At 52.5% G+C, this 24,838-nt stretch overlaps 1 protein-coding gene and 2 long non-coding RNA genes across 3 annotated transcripts; 2 read left to right on the forward strand and 1 right to left on the reverse strand.

The window, feature by feature from the left end:
- Positions 1-7,780: 7,780 nt before the first annotated feature.
- Positions 7,781-13,714, reverse strand: RNF112 (ring finger protein 112). Its single transcript, XM_090292134.1, has 14 exons — positions 13,395-13,714; positions 13,178-13,218; positions 12,130-12,415; positions 11,715-11,921; positions 11,480-11,608; positions 11,195-11,299; positions 10,721-10,771; positions 10,371-10,427; positions 10,210-10,284; positions 9,976-10,090; positions 9,649-9,815; positions 9,518-9,571; positions 9,339-9,413; positions 7,781-9,229 (listed from the first exon to the last, which is right to left on the reverse strand). The coding sequence occupies exons 1-14, from the start codon at positions 13,446-13,448 to the stop codon at positions 8,756-8,758; spliced, it is 1,890 nt and encodes a 629-aa protein (XP_090148260.1). The 5' UTR covers positions 13,449-13,714; the 3' UTR covers positions 7,781-8,755.
- LOC149997454 (uncharacterized) lies at positions 12,141-13,243 on the forward strand. The gene is made up of 3 exons (XR_016514180.1): positions 12,141-12,404; positions 12,562-12,675; positions 13,073-13,243. It is a non-coding gene; the product is annotated as an uncharacterized LOC149997454 (long non-coding RNA).
- Positions 13,715-13,823: 109 nt separating the features above from the next.
- Positions 13,824-17,442, forward strand: LOC149997455 (uncharacterized). The gene is made up of 4 exons (XR_016514139.1): positions 13,824-13,945; positions 15,622-15,677; positions 16,651-16,899; positions 17,160-17,442. It is a non-coding gene; the product is annotated as an uncharacterized LOC149997455 (long non-coding RNA).
- Positions 17,443-24,838: the final 7,396 nt, after the last annotated feature.

A 24,838-nucleotide genomic window follows, 5' to 3' on the forward strand; every position in this document is an offset into this window, starting at 1 on the left:
CCCATCCCCCCCAGAAACCCAGACACCCTCAGCCGGACTGAAATCAAAGGCAGTGTCCAGGGTTCTTCCATTTAAAATGCCGTCCTTTGGGAACCTCAGGCAGCTGCTGCACAACCATCCGGGTGGCTTAAGCTCATTCCCAGTTGCTGTCTAGCTTTGCCACCACTGGCCACTTGGCTTCTAGGGCCAGAAGGTCCTGCAAACACACTGGCCAGACCTTCACGAGGTGGGCAAGAGAGCCCTTCCTTCTCCTGGGTTTATATTAGTTTCCTGTGTGGACTAGACCAGGTATGTTGTAGTACTTTGTGGTCGAGGGCACGCAAGTAATTCCAACAGACAGAATGGGACGGACGGAGGGCTGCTGCACGCTCAGGCAGGTCAGCACTGAGCAGTAACAGGGTGGGGATCTGTCGCTAGGAGTATGATGCACTGCTTCAAGGAGAAGCGTTCACAAGGCACAAGCTTGGTTACTCAGACAACACAGCCTCGCCAGCTGCCTCCAGCAGTTCACAATCTCCTCCTGTGGCCCTTGCTTTCCCCCCACCTGCGGAGTGGCCAGGCTATTGGTATCAATTAGACCAGTCAGAAGAACCTTGAGGGTAGAGGAAAGTTTGTTCTTGCCCCACAGGGGCAAGGTATAGGTTTTGGGGACCCCTGACCCACAGAGATACCCTGGTGTCGCGGATGAAGCAAAGACTTCCCAGGCAGCTTGTGCTAGGAGAGAGAAGGCTGGGAAAAGTCTGAGAGACAAATGCCCCGATTGCCTTCCTTCAAGGTCTTTTATTCAGTGCAGTCACTTAAGGGCATATAGCATGCACATAAAGCTCATCAATGTTAAACAGTGCTGGTTACTGAAAACAGATATCGTTCAGGGGTATCATTCAGGGGTAACACTTGAAGGAACGTTGAGATCTCCCTCAGGTCAGGGTGTGTTGGACACAAAGACTTCAGGTGGCCATAAAATAGGGAGGGTGAGTTCATTTTGAGTTAAAGTTAAAACCTCTGCTGCTAGTAGGATAAAGCAAGCAAGCGATCAAGCGAGGTAAAAGAACAGGACAAGCTTCAAAGGACAGAAAGCATTTTTTCACAGCCCAGTTCCCACGGGGGCCCAATGGTTATAGCATCAAGGCACGTATGCACCCAGCTTTCCTGGTTTTCTGGTTAAGTCGTACAGGCTTTGTTTCCTTCGCCTGGCCTGTGTGGGGCTCCAAGTCTCACTACTCCCCCAGGTTGACCCTGACATATAGGGAAAGGGAATTCATGCTCCCTTCTCACATTTCCTTGTGCTTTATCACCTGGAAGCTCTCCAAACCCTGTCCTCTCCCGGTTTTATGGGGGATTCATTACTTAGGCATGATTGATTAATTATTAGCATTTGGGGTGGATTCAGCCTCTAGACCCTCTCCACTACTGGGAGGTCTGGAGTAGGACTGAAAGTTCCAACCCTCTAATCACATGGTTAGTTCTCCTGTAAACTAACCCTCATTCTTAGGTGCTTCCAGAAGTTTCTTCATTAACAGAAGAAAAGACACTTTTAGCATTTTAATCACTTAGGAAATTCGAGGGGTTTCGGAGCTGTGAGCCAGAAACTGTGGATGAGGACCAAGTAAATATGAGAGATATATTTTGGTCATCTGAATGACCAAATATATATTTCTTATAAATCACAATATTTCACAGAGATGAACAGGGAAGCCAAAAAGTCATGACCTAGTTGAGAAGAACTCTGAAACTCCAGAGTAGAATTTGGTCAAAAAGAAAATCTTTTTCAATACTCCAACCCAAAATTTTACATAAAATGTCTGAAAATAATAGTCTTTATAAGTGAAATTGTGTCTCCTGGACCCTCCCTTTATGGAATCTATTTATTAAGGAGCCTGTTTGGGGCCATCCAATGACAAAAAGAGACCTATTAAATACAATTCTTAGGCTAATTGAATAGGCAAGGTCTAGTTAATGCTTTTTGATTTTAATAATTGGAGTAATCAACTCAGCACTTTGGGCCAATTATGAAAACACATAATGAAACTGGAAAAGTTGGTGTTTGTGCTGTCTGTCACTACCAGAACCAAAAAGTAGAGACAGGGATTGAATCTTTATCAGCACTTTATTAATACGGCCAGCGATCTGAGAAGACACCATCTTAACATCTCATTTCAAGTCGACATTTTTATAAGAAGAGAGGGCAGGTAAGAGGTTGGGGGAAAATTGTTAATTAGATAGAAGGGTAGGTAAGAAGTTTGGAAAAAAGGTTAATTGAATGAGAGTTGCAGTCCAACTGCTATTTGCCTACTACTTTATCTGCTGATCAACAGTTCTTTATCTGCATCACAGGTGTTCCCTCCCTGGGACACAGTGGCTCAGATGCCATCTCCATGGATTGCAGACCCCCTGGGGCACAGAGGTGGAATTGCTTGTAGACCTCCTGGAATCGCTGTGGTCATGCATTCCAGTTCCTGAAATAATAGCTTTCCACATACATTAGTCACTTAAGTCTATCAACTATAACTAAAACTAAACTTTTTAACTCTTGAGTTACAGCTTTCATCACTTAAGCCTATCAACTAAGGCTGAAATCTTTAACTCTTGAATTCCCCCTATCAATAATACAATTGCAATGGAAATGGAGAAATTTTGAAATTGAACTACTGGGAATAATTTCATGATGGAACAATAACTTACCACAAAGGCCTCAGAGGTGCTCAGTGAGAAGAGAGCTGAGCAGTTAACTACAAAGCAGCACTGAAATCTCCTCACTGGGTCAGCATGACAGACTTGCTCTAGTAATATTGTTACAGAAACAGGGGAGTCCAAAAATCCCCAGAGTTTGCTGCTGGGGGATGGGGAGAAGTAAGCAGCTTTTCAAATGCTTCCACATGCCTGAGGCTGGTGGCTACTGTCTTTCTTATGCAAATGGCTTTAATGCATCCAAAGCCTCAGGCAGATGGGAGGAGTCTTGAACCAGGGGATGGTATGGAAAGCACACAGAGCCTACGTAAGGGTCTGTGAATGGTCAGAACTGTTTGCAACGCCCACTGCGTCAGATGACGCAGTCAGGGATATATAAGCAGCTGCAGACATTTTAGCGGGGTCTCTCAAGCTCTCGTTCCGGCTCTGGCTCTCACTGGCACTCTGGCTCTGGCGCTCTGACTCTCGCTTGTGCTCTCACTCTGGGACTCTCTCAAGCTCTCATTTGGGCTCTGGCTCTCACTGGCGCTCTGGCTCTCGCTCTGGCACTCTGGGACTCTCTCTGGCTCTCGCTCGTGCTCTTACTCTGAGACTCTCGCTCTCTGACTCTCACTCGCGCGCTCGCGCTCGCTCTCGCTCTCTTGCTCTCTCGTGTGCTCCCTCCACGTGGCTTGGTGAAGGGGCCTGCTCCATGTGGCTTGGAGAAGGAGTCTCCAGGCTGCTTTAAGAGGCTCTCGCCATGCAGTTCTGAGAAGGAGAGAAGATCCACGCGGTTTGCAGGAAGAAGGCAGTTTGCAAGGAGGCTGAGAATCCAGGCGATCCTGCATTGAGAGCTGGAGGGCACCACAGCACAGAAAGGACCTCCCCAATCAGATTGAATGATTGGCAGCTGCTGGTAAAACTGAACTGTGTTTGGAAAGTAGGGAAACGGTTTCTGTGACTTCCCTAAAACTAGCCTGGTTTGGAAGGGGGGGGAGGCAAGGATATGTGTTTGTGGGTGTTTTAAAGAGCATAAGACTTAATAACAGAAATCCGCAAGTAACTAAATCTATATAACTGTTAAATAAACAATTCTTTTTCTTTTCACCAAACTCTGGTATTGAGAGTTATAATTTTGGCGGCGGGCAATCAGGCCCCTAACTAAAGAGCCCGTGGGTTTGTTTTCAACTGGAGCAGCCCAGGGGTTCTGTAACAATATAACTATGGATTTGGAGACTGATGAGAACAATGTCCTATAGGTGGGTCTGTCCTTCAGACTCAAAACTAGAGCCATAACATTGGGAACTGAGTCTGTGCATCTCTGAGCCTCACAAGAAGGTTTTGATAGTAAATAAGGGCCATGGAGTCTTTATGTTTTGCATCTGAGAAATATTATTCAGGATGTTGGAATAATTACCAAAGTGTCTAAATTATCACATAACTATGAGGCTGCTTGTGCGATTGAAGGGAACCCAGGATAAGTGTACTGGGCACTAGAAGGAAAACTTTTAACATGCTAGCTTGTCAGGCTCTGGAATTGTGCTGTTCCTTAGGCTAGGATTGGGTAACGTTACTGAACAGCAAGTGGGGTCCTGCTGTCCCCCACCTCCCCCACCCTCTAGGAAAAATTCTGGAGGCAAAGGTTTGGTGATAAAAGAAGGGAGTCTTTATTCAAAGATATACAATTTTGGAATAACAGCTTTTCACATAGATTAGTCTGATCACAGCTTTAAGCACTTAAGACTATCAATTAAAGCTAAAATCTTTAACACTTGAGTTCTCCTAGCATTTCCCCCTGTTAGTTTTTAATCGTCATATTTATACAGGGTTAGTTTACAAACTAAAACAACATAATGTAGGAAACAAGGTCATAGCGACTCCCAAACCAGTAGCAAAGTCATTGGTAACAAAGGACAAATGTAATTAGAGGATCTCTGAGAAGGGAGCTGACAGCACTGGCATATCTACAAACCACAGAAGGGGCATTTAGATAACCGTGTTAGATTGTAACTCCGGAGTAACCAGTAATGGAGAAACGGGGAAGGAGGAGAGGGGAGGGGGAGCTAATTGCCTTAGGGCGGGGAAGCTAATCACTCTCACTTTAGGGTGAGGAAGATAATCACTTTAGGGTGGCAATTTTAGGGTGGAGAAGATAATCACTTTAGGGTGGCAATTTTAGGGTGGAGAAGATAATCACTTTAGGGTGGCAATTTCAGGGTGGGGAAGCTAAGACTATAAAACCAGTTTCCTTTGTCTACCTAGCACGCACATTCTCCTGGCTGTGAGGGTGCGCCCGGCTCTGCAGACTCATGAATAAAGGCCTCACTTTACTGCTCAAGTCCTGTGTCCCAGTTTTTATTGTGAGCGTTTCTCACAATAAGATACAAAAGCTACACAGTTTTGGAAGAAGGGCAGGCTTCTGCCTCAGAGCTCATCCCCTCTAGAACACCCAGAGAATAACCCTGCCACCCTCTGCGAGGCGAGCCTGATCCTAGGTAATCCAAAATACCGACCACTGGGAAACACAGGCAGCTGCAGCACGACCACCCAGTCGTCCTTGAGGAAGAAGCGTCTGAGAGCCAGTCTCTGCCCTCTTTGTTTTAAATCTTCTAGCCCATAATTCCATGAGCTCCGGAGGGCTCAGCTTCTCAGTCAGTCCTGTCCTAGACTGCTTACCGTTGCCTCGGGCACCCTCCTCCTAAGACCCCTCCGTACTCCTCCTCAGTGTCTGATCAGACCTCTCTGTATCAGTAAGACTAGTGAGCAATTACAAAATAACCATCAAATAGTTAATCATGTGAAAATGCAAACAAGAAATTCAACACGTAGTTTGTAAAATGAATGTAGGCCACAGGAGAACTTTTGCATTTTGCTTATCAGTGGTGCCAGGACTCACTGATGCTGGAGGAGTGAATTCCTATGGGACTCAAGCCCCAGCCTAAGATGGTTCTTGGTTTCGAGCAGTAAAGAATTCAAGACTCAGCCAGACAAGAGGTTAAAGTGGAAATGGAACAGGCCAGGGAGCCAGGAGGAATAGAGAGACTGAGCCAGACAGTTAAATGGCCAAGCAGTTTGCAGTCATCTAGTAAATCACAAAATCCTATGTTTCTTAAACCAAAGACACTTAAGGGGAAAGGGTTTAGCGTCCTGGCTGGGTCTTTCAGTTGGTTAGAGCGTTGTCTCAAAATGCCAAGGTTGCGAGTTCAACCCCCAGTTGGACACATACAAGGGTCAACCAACAAGCGTACAAAGAAGTGAACAAATTGATCTCTCTCTCCCTCTCTCAAATCAAATTTTAAAAAGAAAGTAAATGGCTTACACTTCTACTCTCCAACCAGAGGGTAAATATCTTACATTACCCTACTCAAGGAGATGGATCACAGAAATCCAGTTAGTACCATCTGCGCCAACCACACCCAAGCACAGATGAAGTCAAGGAATGAATACTGGTACATCAGCATAAAGCTGATAAATAGTCTATTGAGATCCTCCTATAAGACCTCCCTAAATTCCCAGCCTTAAAAACCCCCAAGGTGCAGGCCCTAGCTCTCAGCTCTCCGGGAGCCCGGTCTTCCGCTCCGCCCCCTCCCCCACCAGGGGCGTAACCGGTGCCGTTCCCTCCCTAAAGCGCCAGGGGCCTGCTTTTGCCTCTGGACCTTGTTTCCTGAGCCCCCGAAGCCCAGCTGGCTCCCTCTTACTCCTTCTGTAACTTTCTAAATAAACTTTCCCTTTTGAGTTCATGGCTCAGAATTCTTTCTTTGCCAAATTCTAGAACTGAGGTCCATCTTTGCCAGTAATGGCTGTTGCCATTTTGCCGCCATCATTGCCAGTAACAGCAGTTGAGGGAGCTCTTCCTGGTTCATCGATGGCCATGGTGGAAGTCTAAGGTTCTTTGGGTCTCTTTTCTTTTTCTTTTTAAAATAATTTAAAATTTTATTTATTAATTTTAGAGGGTGGGGGTGGGAGGAGGGGGAAAAAAACCACTTTGTTTGTTGTTCATTGGTTGTTTCTTGTATGAGACCTGACCAGGGATTGAACCCATAATATTGGCTTATCAGGATGATGCTCTAACCCACTGGGCCACACCAGGGCTTGTGACTCCTCTTCATGCCCCCACCCCCACCCCCTGAGTCCTGAACTTGCCAGTCCCAAAGCCTGGGAGGTTTGCAGCTCTTTCGTCCACCAGTTGATGATGGGAGGGCTTCAGGAGGCTTTCTCAACGAAGGCCTCCCAAATGTGGGTGTGGACCCACCTTGGGCGCAGTCTTCAGAAGCTGGTCACCCTCAGCCTGTCATCCCCACCCCACCCATCCCCCACCCTGGCTTTGAGACTTCTCCGCATCATTATTTTGTCCCCAGCTTGCTGACTGCAACTTCTGCTGTTAAGCCAAGTGTCCCAGATCACGTACTTCTGCCTCTGTCCCCCAACACTGCCCCTTAGAGCTGGACTGGGTCGGGGGCGAGGGGCAGAAATCACCGAGGAGGAGCGCCTGTTTCAGCACAGCCCAGTCTGACAGTCTTCCAGCGGCTGTGGAGGAACACCAGCGGGGGGGTGGGGGGGTGGGGGAATGTCAGGGGTTCAGGGCTCCCCTGCTTTTGCTGTCAGGCAGCTGGGGCCTTAGCTGAGACTTGCCCTTTCTGTTTGCACCTGTAAAAGGCCAGGTTTGGGCACCGTGGCCACTGCTGTAATTCTGAGGGGGGTCTGGGTGAACCCTCAGCTGTCTGGCCCACAGCAGTGGTCCTGGGCCCCTCCTCTCTCCACTGCTTCAGCAAGGACCCCCCATCTCTGCCTCCATTCTCTCCTCCTGCCAGGGCAGATGACAACTGCCACCTGTTCACGGGGCTGTCTGAAGCAGGAGAGACCCAAGGAGCAGGACCCCAAGTCCCAGTGGACAAGTCTGCAAAGGTGGCAGGGCCCTCTGGCTTTGCCCTGAGCCCTCCTACAATTCCCCAAGTGGGGGCTTCAAACACTCAGCTCCCAGATCTCTTGAATTTCATTCTCTCTCTTCCTGTCCATGAGTCCCCATTAACAGAGCACCCTGGTTTACCTCCTCCTGCACCAAAGCCCTCTGGGGGCCAAATTCAAGAACTGTTTCAATAATATACTGGAAAGCTAACATTTAAGCACACACATTTTATTTTTCGTATAACGTGTGCATTAACCCTTTGCAGTTCAATGGCCTGGAAGTTGTCCTAGTAGGACTTTCCCAACCCCCTGGGAGGGGCACCGGGCCCTCAGGTTTCCTGTGGGGGCTGCCCCCAGGTCCCTTGCTAACGTGGAACAGAGGGGTCTTCTCACAGGCTGCGGGGGACATGTAGCCTAGCAGAGTCTCTCTTGTTGACATTTGCAGGACTTTCCAGACTGGCCCCTGGGCTGTCTGCTTGAGCTCCCAATACAATCACAGGTGGGCTTTTTTGGACTTAACGCATTCCAGGGATGACATTCCACAAAAATCACAGGCACCCTGCGTGTAACAAAGGGCACAGCCAGAAGACCCTACCCAAGGCCACATGCAGACTCCCTGGGGTTTCAGAAGGAGGGGCACTGCCTTTGTCCTGCTGCAGCAGCTTTGGGAAGGGTCGCAGGGACCAGTTTCTCCACTCCAGGGGTGAGGCCACTGTCCACCTCACACAGAGTCTGGTTTTGTCCAGTGCTCCTTCCTCAGCCCCTCATTAGTGCTCCCTGATCCTGAACACCGAGGTCACGACCTGGGGTGGCTCCCATCTGTGAAAGGACAGACCCTCTCCACCCAAGAGAAAACCTTCCGGTTCGCTCAGCCTTCCCACAACCCTGGGGCGGAGCCTCAGTCTTGGTGGGAAACACTGTGGTCAAGTGTATTTGGGTCAATGGCAGGTTAGCAACGATCTGCAACCAAAAACAGGCCCTGGATTCTCTTTACCGCCCCAAATACTGCCTCCTGGCCCACGGAACCTCCCCAGGATCCCGGGGCCGCCTGGGTTCTTCGGCTCCGCAGCCATGCAGCGCTGAGCATTCAGCCAGGACACAGTGGAACATGGGGGTCCTCGGAACCTCCCTCCCTCCCCTCCCCCTTGAATCTCTCCCTCCTTTTACTGTGTCCCGGGTTCTGTTACTCTTCCTGGAGCAGGGGTTCTTGGTCCCCTTCCTGCACCCTCTCCTCCTCCTCCTCCTTCTCCATGCAGCCCACAGTGGCAGCAAGCCCAGCACCCACACCACCCCCAACCACAGCGGCCCCTGTGGCCCCCACCGCAGCTCCAGCTGCCACCATCCCAGCCTCCGCAGCCAGTGCCACTGCGGCCACACCCGCGCCCACCACACCCCCAGCCAGGCCCATGAGCCCTGCCCCCAGGGCACCCCCCACGGCAGCCAGGTGGCCACAGAAGCGCGTGGTGTAGGTGGCCATGAAGGCCTTGGCCTCTGCCTGTAGCTCAGCCTCCAGGGCCTCCAAGGCCTGCTCTCTGTCCTGACAGAGCATGGCTGCTCCGTGGTGAGCCAGGATGGCATCTTTCTGGGCAGAGAGGACATTTCGCATGGTGTCGGGCAGGACCCGGAGCGCGGAGAAGATGCGCTCGGTGGCCACGTCCTAAGCCGGGAGGAGACAGAAGAAGCCCTGAGCAGGAGGCTCAGGAGCCCTCCCCCACTAGGGGCCCCCCTGGCCAGACACCTGGCCCCTATGCAGGCCCAGGGCTCACCTGCTGCCGCACATACTCCTTAAACTCCTTCCTGGCAGCCTCCACCATCCTCAGATCGTGCAGCTGGGCAGCCATCTATCCACAGGGAAACCCAGGCTGCCTCCCCATTCCTCCCCAGATCCCAGGGGCACCAGCTCGCCTCCCTCCTGGCCCCCGGATCCTCCCGGGGAGCTCTGTACCTCATCCGGAGAGGCAAAGCCAGGCCCTGTCCTCCCCATCCAGCCCGAGAGGTTCTGTGGAAACATCAGTGGACGGGTCAGGAGCGCAGGGGGCCAGTGGGCTCTCCTGGGTCTCCAGAGAGTTTCCACACCTTGATTTCCTGAGCTAACTGCTGCCCGGTGAGCAGGCGGCTGTCCCCCCTGGCGGCTGGGCGTCCCTCACTGCAGTACCCCTGGCAACGGCTCTTGGCGTGCTGGGGGGCGGCACTCAGCACATCCGCCACATAGGTTCGCAGGTGGCAGAAACCATCTTCTGTGTCTGCAGAAGAGATTTCTCATGCTCAGGGGATGCGGCGGAGCTGCACCGGGCTTTGTGGGGAGGAAGGGGGTCAGAGGCTAGGAGACACTGGCCAGTGAGAAGGATCCAGTCACCCAGGGGAGCGCAAGCTGGGGGGCCCTTTGCTGCTGGGGACACTTACTGCCCAGGCTTCCCTGGTCTTTGGTGGCCCAGCACCTCCTCAGAGCAGGCAGGAGACAATAGCGGGCTTGCCCCCCTTGCAGCAGCTCCCGAACCCTGGGGTATTTGCCAGATTTCTGAGAGATGGATGAGGAGATCTCTGAGCTAGCAGTCCAGCCCCATTCCTAGCTTCCCTACAGGATCCCTCGCCTCTACCTGTCCTCCCACCCCTGCACCCCTCCCTCTGCACACTCACCTGGAGGACATCACCCACGTGCCCCTGCCCTGCCTTGATGGGATGGAATGAGTCATGAACTAAGAGATCCAGGTGCTGGAAGAGAAGTGGTCCTGACACCAGCAGCTAGGACAGGGGGTGTGTCTGGGTCTGAGTGACAAGTCCAGAAATAGGCCTCTCACCTGGATTGGTACCATCCCATAATGTCTGCCCATCACCTCAGCCACATGGACAAACATCTAGAGGCAGGACAATGAGGGTTACAGCTGGGCTACTCCAGGGTTCCTAGCTCCCCTCCCCACTGGGCCCGCTGTACAAGCCCCGCTCCCGGCTCCCCGCTCCCAGCCTCTCCAGCCTCCCTCCAACCAGGTGTCCTGTGCTGCGTCCTCTGCCTCACACCCACCAACCCGGCTCCGAGTCACAGAATCCGAGGCCAGAACTGGAAAGCATCTCATTCTGGCTTGGTCCAGTCCTCTAGCCTTATGGTCAAGGGTGGGACGGGGCCGCACCCCAACACCAGGTGTCTCCTCACCTCCAGATATTCTAGGTCTGTATCCTTCAGCTCTTGGGAAGTGTTGAGGATCTAGGACCAAGGAGAACAAGATGGAAGAGGGTCTGCAAAGGCAAAGAGATACTGGAAGACCCCGGTGAGGAAGAAGCTCACAGGCTGTCGGTGTGTGTGTGTGGGCGGGGGGGTCCCCACAGCCTGCAGAGCAGCTGGCTGTGAGGGACAGAAGGCAGGCGAGGGAGTGATCCTGCAGAACTTCAACTGCCCCCCCACCCAGGGACCTTCGACCAACCTTCAGAACAAGCAATGTTCCCACCTTCACCAACTGGGGGCATTCTTCCCTCGCAGGACACCCCCAGAATCTGCAGGGACCCTGGACACAAAAGCCTTCGAGATAGCGTGACCACCCCCTGCGCTCTCAGCGCCAGGCCCAGCTGAGATGGCCCAGGTTTGCAGAAAACTGCGCTGGGGCAGCACACCAGATCACAGCGCCCCCACCTGGTAGGAGCTCAGCATCATGGTGAGGGCACAAAGCTTGGTCCTTGTTTCTCGGCTCAGTTCAGGGCTCATAGCGTCCCCCGTGTCCACCAGGAACACAGCCACCTATGCCGCGGCAGGGAACGAACCCAGGGGTCAAGCCTGCCTCAGTGCCTCTGGCCAGCCCGTCTCCTTGTCCTCGCCCCAGAGCTTTCATCTGCATTCTCCTCCCCTTTACCCGCCTCTGCTCTCTTCCCCTCCTCCTCCCTGACCCTCCTTGACTTCCTCTGTCCTTCCTGCCCTCACCTTCCTCCCCTCCTTCCCCAGCAGGAAGGGGTGGCTCCACATCCATATGCCCCTGCTGAGGCTGCTGGCGCCCCATCTGAGCCCCTGCAGGGAGCCCCCTCCGCTCAGCCAGCCGCATTCGCTGGACTCCTGCAGGGCAGAGAACACCGGTGGACGCATCCGACCCCCATTCCCCTCCCAAAGCCAGACTGGGAACCCGCACCTGCCCCCAGCCCCTGCCCACGCCCGCCCTCACCAGGCCCGGCAGCCCCTGGAGCAGGCAGTTGAGGAGGAAGGTTTTTCCTGAGTGCTGCTCGCCAAGCACAGCGAGGAGGCAGACGGGGGTGTCCCTGGCCAGGGGGTGCTTCAGGCAGCGGTTGATGGCCCCCATCCTCAGGATGAGGCCTCCCGAGGCACTGATGCGCACCAACAGCAGGGGTTCCGTTCTCCCAGCACAGGCCTCCTAGCCCAGAGAAAGGACCCTCAGCCTCCAGGCTGTGGCAATCGGACCCTACGTCTGCAATGTGTCCAATCCCGAGCTCCACTTCTCACCCTGACACCTGGGATAGAGCCAAAGCCACACACCCCCTGGAATTGGACCTGGCTCTCTCCGCGCTCCCCTCGCGGCGCCCCGCCCACTCGCCCGCCCTAGAGAAGGTCTGGTCCCAGACCTGCGCGACAGAAGGCGGTGGCCCCCGCAGTAGAACCTTCATCTTCTCGCGCAGAGCCCGGAGGCCCTTCTTGCGCCCGCCTGCCTGGCGGCACTCGGGGCAGCCGGGCTGCGCACCGCCCGGCAGGCGCTGAGCCCCGAAGCACCGAGCGCAGAAGGCGTGGCTGCAGGCCAGCAGGACCGGTTCGCGCAGCCTCTCCAGGCAGATACAGCAGGCGGGAGGCTCCCGAGGCGCCACGGGCCGGGACCCGAGGCCCAGCTCCAACTTGGGGAATGGTGTGTGGGACCTGGGGGGGGGTGGGGCAGAACGGGTCGATTGAGAGCAGCACGTGCCGTGCAGGGGGTACATAGGCCAGGAATTTAGGGGACAGGCTGTGCCTAGGGAAGCCACGCTCTGCCCGCTCTGCCCGTTCCTCTCTGATTTGCATCACAGGACCTGGGGACCCCAGCGCAGGGGCAGCATAGCCATGGTGAGAGGGACGCGGAGAGGGAGACAGCCTGGAATGGATGAAATTTGGCTCTGTCATGCCACCAAGTACAACCTTGGGCAAGTTTCTCCCCTAGCCTAGGCCCCAGTTTCCTGATTATCCGGGAGGAAAGGGGAACAGCGCCCCGCCTGGCGGAGACGTTGGAATGATCTAAGGAGATGACCCTGCCCAGCGCCTGGCACAAATGCTCATGAAAACCCTCACCCACGGCCTCCTGCTGCCAGGGGTCCGTCACAGAGTTACCGACCTGGCTAAACAGCCTAATGAGTGAGCCTTTCCACAGCCTCCTTCATTGGCATAAACACACTGGAGGTGGGACTGCGAGGAGAGCGTGGGAGCCCCCTGGTGGTGGGGCAGAAGGCTCTGGTTCTCAGAAGATTCCACTCTTCGGCTCTGAGCTGGAATCAGCCTCCTTGCAGCATCCACCCAATTTTCCCTGTCCCCACTGCCCTCCAGATCCTGGCAGATCCAGCCTTGAGCTCCCTTGCCTGGGACAGCCAGCGGACCCCTGCTCCTGGACCAGACAACGGACAAATCCTGCCTGCAGGCCCTGCCACTTACGAACTGTTGCTGTGGTTTCCCATGAAGCTCTGTTTTCTCTCCTGGGAAAAAAAAATAACAACAAAAAACGTCATTTTGAAAAGAACCCAGATTTCTGTCTTCATTTGAGGTTTTAGCAGCCTCTCACCCCCCGCCCCTCCCCCATCTGCACACCCACCCCATCCTCAGGCAGCTCCTTCTCACCCCCACCCTTTTCCGCAAATCTTAGAAGACTTGCCTGTTTGCCAAACCAGTGACAAAAGGAGATGACAGACAAGGTGGGCCTGGGCATGGGAAGCAGGCAGTGGGGAGTGGGTCCCGAAGCCCAGGGTGGAGGCCCTAGGACCTTCAGCCAGCAGCAAGGGTGGAAGGGCTGCTGAGCTGTGGCAGGTGGAGGATGTGGGGGATGGTATCCCCAGAGGAGCCGACTTGACTCGTCAGAGCTGAAAAATAGATGTGACAGTCGGGAAAGAGGAGGCTCCTCTGGACTCACCCCAGGGGGAGGAGACAGGGCTGCAGGAGCCAGGGCTCTGGAGGAGGAGGGACAGAGCTGGGCTCAGAATCCCTGGCACAGGCTGGGATGCAGGCAAGTGAAGTGGTGAGTCACCATGGAGACGGGAAAAGATAAGAACAGGGAGGGGAGGGTGCTGCATGCCCCACACAAACGCAAAGCTCCATGGCGTCTGCAGGGCACCACCACCCGGGCACAGGGCCCTCTGCGGACCGGCCCTGAGTGATGGTACTGGTTACACACCCAAGAGGCCAGCCTGGCTGCTGAGTGGACAACAGGTTAGGAGGACAGAGCCAGAGGTGGGCAGAGGCCAGGCTATGGGGCAGAGCCCCGACCCAAACCTGGGCAGTGAGAGACTGGTGGGGGGATGGCGGGGTTGGGGTGGGGTGGGGGGAGCCACACCAGGCTGAGAGCTGTGCTCCTGGAGAAAGATCTGGATCTGCCCTTCGCTCTCAGGGCCCCTTCTGGGCTCCAAAGGGAACCCGTTGCCCAGGGAGGCTGGCTGTGGGAGTTGGGCATGGATGGCCCCGTTATATCCACTAGGCTTCACAGTGAGCACCTCTAGTCTCTGAGGGTGATTGAAACCTGATGAGAAAAGAGTCTCCAAACTACAAAAAGAAAACTTCAAAGTCAGAAGTAATGCCTCTTAAATTCAGTGTCTGCTGTCCCTCCTATGATGCTAGCCAGTGGACTCAGCTGCCATTACCTTCCATGAAGTCAGAGTCAAATCACGCATCAACAGATGTTTACTGAGCACCTACTAAGTGCCGAGCACTGAACGAGGTTCTGGAATGTCAGAACCTGGCTATTAACTATTTATACACAATAGTAAGCAATTGGTTCTTATCAAATTCAACATTGTAAAGATTACTTAAATCCTCTTTTAAAAATTCATGGGAATAATGTGGGCTATGGGCAACTCTTGTTTTGACGTATTTGCTGTGATGTGGAGGGAGGTCCCCCAAGGTCAACGGGCGAGATCCAGGTCAAGTTCCTGAGGCAGGCAGGCAGGTCAGCCACGCACAGGAGGGGACTAGTATGGAACTGCACAAGGACAGCACCATATGGAAAGGAAAGGGGGCTCCTTGTTTTCTAATGACAGTGAGGACTCCGTGCAGGCTCTCCACAGGGCCCTGACCCACCCCAGGAACTCATAGGGGCGGTAAAGGCCACTGTGGGCCAGGCCCTGCCCTGCAAGGTGGACAGTTCTCTGAGTGCGTCTGGGTGAGAGGTGACTTCAGTGAGACCGGAATCGACAGGGTGGGGCCAGGGCAAGAGGGTGGTCCTGGGCTTCAGGAGCTTGAGCTGTGGGGATGGAGTGAATTCCAGGCCCTAGAAACAGATTCATTCATTATTTCATCCACTTGTCCCTTCACTCCCCACCAAACATAGGGCTCCCCCCTCCCTGTCAGAGGAGGCCCCTGGTGGCCTAGGTCAGGCTGCTGACCCCCTGAGCTCTGGCTTCAGCTTCTGAGCTGGAAGGACATGAGGGGGTGAGGTCACTTTTGAAAAAACCAGCTTCAGCAGCCAAAAATGCAGTCTCTCAGACTGCAACCCAGTTTGGGGAGGCTTCTGAGTCCCCTGATGCAGGCAGGAGCTGCTTCACACACACAGGCACATGTACTCACTCACCTGTCTAGTCACTGCTTTCACGCCCCCCCATGTGAATTCACACACATGTAGGGTGAACATGCTCCCACTTCCCCACACTGTGCACACACACACCTCCACTACTCTAGACTTTATCACTCCCAAACACTCATGCACATGTGTGTACAGGTTCACACATGCCCTTAGACTCATAGCTGCACATCCACACACACACTCATGTGCTCGCCCATTAACTCTCTGGTACAAACACACAGCGTGTGCACCAAACACTTCTGCACACTTACACAGGAGCTCACGCTCACTCCCTTAGGCACGCAAACATGTCACCCACTCATACCCACAGGCGCTGTTCCGAGCATGAACAAGGACTCAGACTCAACAGCTCAACCTGGGAAGGAGGTACTGTACTCCAGATGAGGAAACAGAGGCTAGAGAGGTTAAACCACTTGTCAAGACCACACAGCTGGGATGCAAGGCCAGGCAGTTGGACTACATTCCACAGCTTCCTTGGGTGGCAGAACTCACGTCAGTTATGGTAACAAGCCTGGAAAAGACTGTGTGGTCCTGCTGGATCTCAGTCACTTGCCTCAGGTGGGGAAGAATATTTGGCCCAGCTGGTCTATGTGGAATCCGGATGGTTCTGACCCAGCTTGCTGTGTGACCTTGGGCAAATCATTGACCTTCTCTGGGCCTCAGGCTTCTGATGTGTAAGTGGAGGGGGCTCAGTGAGACCAGAGTTCCCTTCTGTTGGAGTGTCCCACTCCCCTTCCGCCTTTCTGGCCTGGGAATGTCTGGAGGGCACGGGGCAGCTGGTCCTAACCAGGAAGTCACCAGGGGTGCTGGTGAGCATGGGATCTTTCCTGTCCAGTCCTGCCATCTGATGTCGCTCCCTTCTCTGTGCTCCTGGGAAACACTTGGAAGTCCCCAGCTCTGCCAACAAGACACAAGCCATGGGCGCAGGGGGGGGGGGGGGGGGGACACGCCCATCCACCACGGCCAGCAGTGGCCTGTGGCAGCTCCCCAGCTGTGGTGCCGTCCCCAGAAGGACTAGGTGTCTGTCTCCCCAGCCTCTGCCCAGCTGCCTAAGGGCACTTCCTACTGGATGAGTGGCTGGGAAAAGTGAAGGAAACCAGCCCAGACTTGGGACCCTGGGACTGAGGTGATACCTCTCTGCCGCCACCACCCTGAACCCAGGGGAGCTATTCTCCGCTTCTCCCTCCCAAGCAGCTCCCAGCCCCCCAACCCTGCCCCTCCAGGTTACCTCAGCTCCCCCACAACATCTCTCCCCAGATGCGAACAGCTCTCTCTGGCTATGGCCAAGGCACGACTCTGTCACTTCTCACTCTCCGCAGAGCTTCTTTCTCCTCCACAGGCTCTGCAGAGGCCCAAGTGCCACTCTGAGACCAGGAAGCCTGTGAAGGTCTCTGAGGCAGGGGTTCCCACAAGAGCCCAGAGACCTTGACCATTGGGCAGGATGTGCTGTGTGCTGACTCCACCCAAGGTGTCCCCTCACCCAGACTCAGAAGTCACTGAGGCTCAGTCTTGCAGCACGAGTGAAAGGCCCTGGGGAAGGAGAGGCACGTCCGGGGCACAGGGAACGGCTGCGCAAAGGCCAGCACAGGTGAGCGCCAGCGGGGGTGAGGGGCGGGGCCCGGGGCTGTGGTCCGTGCGTGCGCACAGGGCTCGGAGGGCCACACTGCCGATTGCAGACGATACCCGCGTGACACTGGGAACACGAACGGTTTTAAGCAGGATGCCTGTGATCAGACTCGTGTCTCTGAGTCATGACTGTGCCCAAGCGGGCGCACCGGGGGGAGCCCCTAGCGGGCTGGGACAGCTGCTTCTCATGAGGCGCCTGTGTCTAACTGGTCCTTCAACCAGTCCTCTAGTGACAGACCTCAGAGGGGCCCTGCCACTGCTATAACCAGCATACCGCTCCGACACCACAGCCCACGAGTGTGTATGGCTGAAGGGCGCCTCACGGCACAGCACTTCCTCGCCCGCGGACCTTGGCCAGTGTGAGCTGTGAATGTGAAAGGACGCGTCTCACGGTCTCCTTGGCGTTTCTAGTTTGCCCTGCAGTTTTGAGATTCTCCATCTGCCATGTTGCCAAAAACAGAAGTTTTTCTTTTCATTAAAGGGGGAGATTTAAAGCCTCCTCAATGTCCAGTTATAAATAAATAGTTGAAGAAATAACTAGACGTTGTAGACCTATGGTCACTCAGGCAACCTGTTGCTGGTCACCGGGCACCTTGAGGCCTGCCCCTCAGACTGAGTCCACTCCTGGTTAGAATCCGGGCCGTGACCAAGTCTCACATACAACACGCAGTGTGACACGTGTGCCAGCCGCGGAGTCCTTCCTGCAGCCAAGTGGGCCTGACCTCAGAGGCTCACTTGGGCAGAGGCCCTGCCATGCAGGGGGTGGGCGGGGAGGCCCCACCAGGAGCAGCACTTCAACTGATGTCAGCAAGGGAGCAGGTGAGAAGGGACACAGGTGTCGAAGGCAGAGGGAGCCGGCAGCCGAGCAGAGATTGGGACGCCCCAGCCACTTGCAGTCTGAGCATCTTCTGGCATATTAATAAGTGAAATAATGCCAAACGGGGCTATGGAGGCTGAGGCATATTTCTAAGTTTACAATGGATGCTTAAACAAAGCCTTCATACGGCCACACAGGCCTGAGGTCTTGGTGAGGTCAGGGCAGGCCCTGTGTGTGTCTGCGCGGCTGTCGCCACTCGGCCCCCAGGGTGGGGCCTACGCAACAGAGATTAGTTCTCTCATGGTTGTGGAGGCTGGAAATTCAGTTCGAGATCAGGTGTTGGCAGGTCCATTGCTCTGAGGCATCCCTCCTTGAATGTCAACGGCCGTCTTCTCCATGTCCTCACATGACCTTCAGTCTGTGTGTCTGCATCCCGATCTCTTCTTCTCCTTGAGGACGCCAGTCACTGGGTTAGGGTCCATCCACGTGTCCTTATTTTACCTTAATCACACATTTAAAGGCTCTGTCTCCAAATATGGTCACATTCTGAGATTTGGGGGTTGAGGGCTTTAGCACATGAATTTTGATGGAACATACTGTGGCCCAGGACAGGCCCACGGACAGCAAGGATGTGAATGTGAAGAGCGTGAAGAGAAGAGCTTGGAGGGCCCTGGATTCGGGCAAAGAAAACCAGATTCCGGCCCCTAAAAACACCAGGGGGGAGCTGCAGGGTAGGATTTTCAATAGAACATTTGGACTCTCGCTCTGACAGTTGGTAAAGTAGATCAGAAGGGGAGGGAAGCTGTGGCCCGTCTGGGGGGTGAGAAGAGGGGCAGGAGACACATGGAGTCAGGAGCCGCCTCTCGTAAACCCTAACAGCTTGAGATGGGAATGAAACCCTGCCCCCACTTCACAGAGGAGGAAACTGAGACTTGGAGAGCTTAAATGGCTTCCCCAATGCTCACACCGGCTTCTTACATTGAGGCTTCAGCAGCTAAAACGATCGGACCTGTAGTGGAAGCCATTTGCTGACGCAATAAGAAAACATACAGGGGACAGGAAGGTGGGCTGCAGAGCCAGGGTCCAGCAGAATGTGCAGGTTGGGAGGCACTGAATGATGTGGGGGACAGCAGGAGAGGGGGAGCAGGCGACAGTGGGTGAAGCTGGGAGACCCCACAGTGCCTTCCTAGAGGGGTCCTTGGCTGCTGGCACCAACCCACCCCCATGCTTCATCTTCCCCCCAAATCAGAATGTGGACTTGGCTCCAGCCCCTCCCCCGCTCTGTACCACCCTCTTCCTGACTCCCATGCTGTTCACCCCAGGTCTGAGCATCCAGGCCATCAGCCAGGAAGCCGAGCTGTGGCCAGCTGGCGCCTGAGGAGCAAGCTCCTCACCACAGATTCTGCCCAGCTGGGCCCAGGCCCCGCAGACCCCATCAAAGTGGGAGGAAGAGCCTCCCAGCTGGTCATCGGCCCACAGCCAAACTGAGCCCTGTCCGGGATCTGCTGCAGCCCAGACCTCTGCCCAAGAATCTCCACTGGCCAGCTGGCCTAGACCGTCCTCCAGTTGGGCCAGACCAGCAAAGGTGTGGGGGGCACTGGGCAGCACCAGGCTTTGGCATGGTTCAGGTACTGATCCCTCCCGGTTCCCTGGGCTGAGTTTCCCCAGAATCAAACTGAAGATAATAATTACCACTGCGCAGGGTTCTTGCATAGAATCTGACATGCAACTGGTGCTCAATAGATGCCCGCTGTTAATCAGCCTCAGAGGCCAAGGCAAGCCTGCGCCGCTCACCTCTCTGTGCCCCATCTCCCCAGCCCCCTGCCCAGGCTCTCAGCCTCCCTCCCAAGGCCTCCCCACTGCTTCTTTGTCAAATAAAAGCCAAGAGACTCCTACAGAAGTAGGACCTTAGGGAGTGCATGAAAACAGATGCCCAGCAGATAAAGTACCATTAATTTGTGACATTGATAATGACCACACATATCTACTGGGCTCCTAAAACATGTTGAGTCCTTATACATCGGAATCTCCAAGTCTCCCTGAATTCCTCCAAATGTGGAAATAGCGGCTGCATTTTACAGATGATGAAACTGAGGGTATCCAAGTGACTCACAGCCAAGCCTGTCTTGCCTCTGTGTCTGTGCATCTGTCTGTCTGTCTCTTTCTCTGACACACACACACACACACACACACACACACACACACACACACACACACAGAGTTTCTCCTTCCTCTCTCAAACCCTTGGCCAATTGCTCCCACCTCACCCAACCCAGCCCCACAATCCAGGGCTGGGCAGAGCAAAGCGGCCCCAGTGCCAGGCCCTTAGCCATCCACAGTACAGCCTGTTTGTTGATGAAACGAGTGTGGAACACTGTGAAGCAAGGTTAGGTAACAGGACATTAACAGCTGACCCCAGAGGTCAGAAAGGAGGTGTTCAAAGGCTGGAATTCGCTTCTGCTTTCCAGCAGTGAGTCTGGTGGCAGGGAGAGCAGGAGGTCCCCACCCTGATCAGATGGCCCAGGCTGCTCAACTGATGTCCTCGTGCCAAGAAGGGAGGAGGAAAGAAGGCCATTGGCTGAGAGGCCTGCGTAGACGTGGGGTATCCACAGGGTACTGGCCATGCCACCCAACCACCAGGCCCCCCTGGAACAGATGGCAGGCCTGAGAGCCTCAGCTCCTCCTTCCCCTGATGCTCACCCATCCACCTCCACCTGTGGCCAGCCCAGCTTTTAAAGACTGTGCCCCAAAATGAGTCCTTCCTGGGGCCAGAGCCTGCTGTACTGCTGGAAATGCTTCCTCTGGGTGGTGGTGATGGATGTACATATCTGTGTGTGACACTTTTTTAAGGGACTTCCACTTGCAGGAAAATGGGGTCAATGTGCTTTTTCCTATTCCCGTGCAAAGTATGACTACAAACCCTGACATTAGATACACAAGGAAACACTGAAGGGTAGAGGGATGAAGGCCGATGGGCTGGGGACACCGGCGGATGAGGAGGTACGTGCCCTGGGTTTTCTTCTGCCTCACTATCCCAGGCTCAGGAGCGAGGAGCAGGCAACCCAGAAATGCCAATGGGCACAAACAAAACAAGCCCCCCCCCCCCCCCAAAGCCTGGTCTCTCTAGCCAAAGATCCAGGAAAGGGAAAGTCTGGCAGGACAGAAGACTAGACAATAAATACTCTGCTCCAGCCAGACACCACAGAAAAGACACAGCCAGTTCCAGGTGGAGACCCCAGACGTCTCCCCTCCCCCATCACCCAAGTGTATCAGAGAAAGTCGGGGAGCCCTGCCTTTCCTCCCAGCCAGTAACAAGCTCTCTCCCCTTCCCCAAAGTGTTAGTGGAGGTCACAAGGGGAGCCAAAACTGACCCCTTCCAGTAATCACAGGGAGCCCCACCCCATCCTGCCCCTGGATGTCAGCAAGGCAGAAAGAGGACCCTGGACGTCCCCACTCACCTGGCATGCTCACCCCCTCCCCTGCCAGAGGGGTGTCAGAGAAAGCCAGCTAAGACAAGTTTAAATAGGATCCAGTGTCTCATAACATGATTTAAAACTGTCCAAGTTTCATTTGAAAATCACTCATACAACTAGGAACCTGGAAGATCCCACACTAAATGAAAAAACAACTATAAATGCCCCCACTGTGGTGACAGAGGTGCTCGGGCCGTCCAACAAACACATTAAAGCAGCCGTGACAGAATGCTCCAATGAGCAATTACAAACAGACTTGAAACCAATGAAACCATAGAAAGCCTCAGCAAAAAATGAAAACTATGCAGAACAACCAGGTGGAAAATTTGAACTGAAAAATACAGTAACTGAAATGAGATGTTCCGTGAATGTGCTTGACAGCAGAATGGAGGGATAGAGGAAGGAATCCGCAAATTGGAAAATAAAACAGTAGGAATACCCAACCTGGCCACAGAGAGAAAAAAGATTAAAGAAAATTAAGAGAGACTCAGGGACCTGTGGGTCTACAACAAAACCTCTAACATTTGTGACATTGGATCCCTAGGAGGAGGGGCAAAGGAGGGATGTGCAGAGAAAGGACTCAAAGGAATGATGGCTGCAAACTCCCAAATTGTAACAGGGGCATAAACCTATAAGTAAAGAAGATGAGCAATCCCCAAAAAGGTAAACCCAAAGAAATTCCAGGCAAGATGCATCATAATTAAACTTCTGGAAACTAAGGACAAAGTATTTAAAGCAGCCAGAGAAAAACGACAGTTTATCTATAGGGAAAAACAATGAAATGACAGCAAATTTCTCTTCAAAAACCGCAGAAGCCAGCTTTGGTCTGTGTGATTCAGTGAGGTGGGCATCGTCCTGGAAAGCAAAAGGTCATTGGTTGGACTCTGGGTCAGGGCACATGCCTGGGTCGCGGGCCAGGTCCCCAGTTGGGGCACATTCGAGAGGCAGCTGATTGATGTTTCTTTCACACATCGATGTTTCTCCCCTTTTTCCCTCCCTTTCCTTCTCTCTAAAAATCAATAAATAAAATATTTAAAAATAATAATAATAAGGGGGCCAGTACTGGCCAATGCGGCTCAGTTGGTTGGCGCTTCACCCTATGTACCAAAAGGCTGCGGGTTCAATCAGGGAGCCTATGAGGGCAACTAATTGATGTTTCCCTCTCACATCAATGTTTGTCTCTGTCTCTCTTTCTCTCTCTCTCTCAAAAAACAAAAACAAAAACAAACAAAAAAACCCACGACAATGAAAAAATGTCCTTGGGTGAGGATTAAAAGCAAAAACAAAAACATGGAGGCCAGAATGAAGTGGCACAATATTTTCCAGGAAAAAAATCTCCAGGATCACATGATTTCCCTGGAGAATTCTACCAAACTTTTAAAGAAGAATTAACATGAATTCTATACAATACCTCTCAGAGAAATTGAAGGGAGAAGAAACACTTCCATATTTATTTATAAACCTAGAACCGCCTATGTCAAAACCAAAGATGTAACAGCATAATCAATAAAATATACTTTAAAAAAAAGACAGTTCTAAAAAATAAATATCCAAACCAATATGCCTCATGAATAGATACAAAAAACCTTAACAAAGTATCAGCAAATAGAATATAGCAATATTTTCTTTTTCAAAAAAGGAATTATATACCAAGATAAAGTGGATATAAAACAAGGCCAGACTAAAAGGTAGAGAGAAGATAAATTAGACTTAATAATTCAGGGATGAAAAATTGGTTCAATGTTTGAAAATAAATCAATACAATCCATCATATGAACAGACTAAGAAGAAAATCACATAATCGTATCAGTTGGAGTAGAAAAAGTATTTTACAAAATTCAATACCCATTAATGTTTTTTTTTTTAAATCTCTTATAAGAACAGGCATCTAGGGAAGCTTCCTCCACTTGATAAAGAGCATGTACAAAAAGCCTACAGCTAACATAATCCATAATGGTGAGAGACTGAATGCCCCCCCGACCCCAAGAACTAGGCAAGGATTTCTGCTCTCACTATGCTTACTCAACATAGTACTGGAAGTTCTAACCAGTGCAATAAGGCAAGAAAAAGAAATTAAAGGCTCATAGAAAAGAATGAAATAAACCTGTCTTGGACTTCCGGCCAAGATGGAGGCCTAGATACACATGATGCGTCTCCCTCCACAACTAAGAAGGAATACAACTACCTCAAAACTAGAGACAACCAGAAGTTCCAGAAAATCGAGCTGCATGGAAGTCCAGCAAACAAAGATATAAAGAAGAAATACTCATCCAGATAGGTAGGAGGGGTGGAAAGGACGTGGTGTGGTGGTGGCAGCAGCAGTGACAGTGGCAGGCTGGTGGAAAGCACAATCGCAAATTTTAAAAAGCAGGGAGGGACAGCTGGGGAGTGCTCCCAGCACCAGACCAGACTGCAAAGCTTATGGTCCTAGAGACAGTGAAAAATCAAGCCTCATTGCTTCTGACTGTGCAGACCAGTGGGAGTTGGGGTGGAGGAAGAAACTGCTGGTCTCTCAGCAGAGTCCACTTGCTTAAAGGGTCCCCAGGTTCCTAAAATGTCTGCAGACCCACCCACTCTGGGAACGACAGCCAGGGCAACAGCTAGAGAGGCGCCAGTCCCATACAAAGTGGGAAACGTGCCTTGAAAAGGGGCGAGTGCTGAGCAAGCAGCATTATTCCCTCTCAGACCCATCCCACACACACAGCGCCACAACGTGGTGAAATGGATCGCCCTGTACTGACGAATATCTAAGGCTCCGCCCCTTACCTTTTCACAGGAGCGATAGCTCTACCTAAGACACAGAGGCAAACAAACACAGGAGCCTGTCAAGATGAGGAGACAGAGAAGTATGGGCCAAAAGTGGGAATGGATCAAGGTTCTAGTGGGAGAACTAAATGATGAGGAGATAACCAACCTAACAGACCAGGAGATTGCCAACCTAACAGATGTAGAGTTCAAAACACTCGTGATAAAGATGCTCACAGGCTTGACAGATATGCTTAAATATGGTAAACGCATAAGGGAATAAGTGAAGGCTATGCTAAATCAAACGAAAGAAAATCCACACAAAACCGATGGTGAAGGAAAGGACACCTGCATTCAAATCAATGATTTGGAACATAAGGAAGAAAAAAACAGTCAACCAATACAGAATGAGGAAACCAAAATTGAAAAAAATGAGGAGGGGCTTAGGAACCTTTGGGACAACTTTAAACGTGCCAACACCCGAATCATAGGGGTGCCAGAAGGAGAAGAGGAAGAGCCAGATATTGAAAACTTATGGGAAGAATAATGAAGGAATACTTCCTAAATTTGGTGAAGGAAATAATCATATAAGTCTAGGAAGCACAGAAGCACAGAGAGTCCCAAACAAGCTAGACCCAAAGAGGACCACATCAAGACACATCATAATTAAAATGTCAAAGGTTAATGATAAAGAGAGAATCTTAAAAGCAACAAGAGAAAAGCAGAGAGTTACCTACAAAGGGGTGCCTATTAGACTACCAGCTGATCTCTCAAAAGAAAGTTTGCAGACAAGAAGGGACTGGCAATAAGTATTCAATGTGATGAAAAGCAAGGACCTACAACCAAGATTACTCTATCCAGCAAAG

This window comes from Furipterus horrens, unplaced genomic scaffold (genome assembly GCF_987537825.1).
Source record: "Furipterus horrens unplaced genomic scaffold, mFurHor1.1.pri manual_scaffold_11, whole genome shotgun sequence".
In the NCBI taxonomy this organism is placed as follows: domain Eukaryota; kingdom Metazoa; phylum Chordata; class Mammalia; order Chiroptera; family Furipteridae; genus Furipterus; species Furipterus horrens.

Coding starts and splice junctions, on each gene's coding strand:
- RNF112 (XM_090292134.1), bottom strand. CDS start 13,448: ATGCCCAGGCCCACCTTGTCTGTCATCTCCTTTTGTCACTGGTTTGGC. Junction 12,416..13,177: donor GGAAACCACAGCAACAGTTC/GTAAGTGGCAGG, acceptor ACCCCCCCCCAG/GTCCCACACACCATTCCCCA. Junction 11,300..11,479: donor TGGGGAAGGAGGGGAGGAAG/GTGAGGGCAGGA, acceptor GCCGCGGCATAG/GTGGCTGTGTTCCTGGTGGA.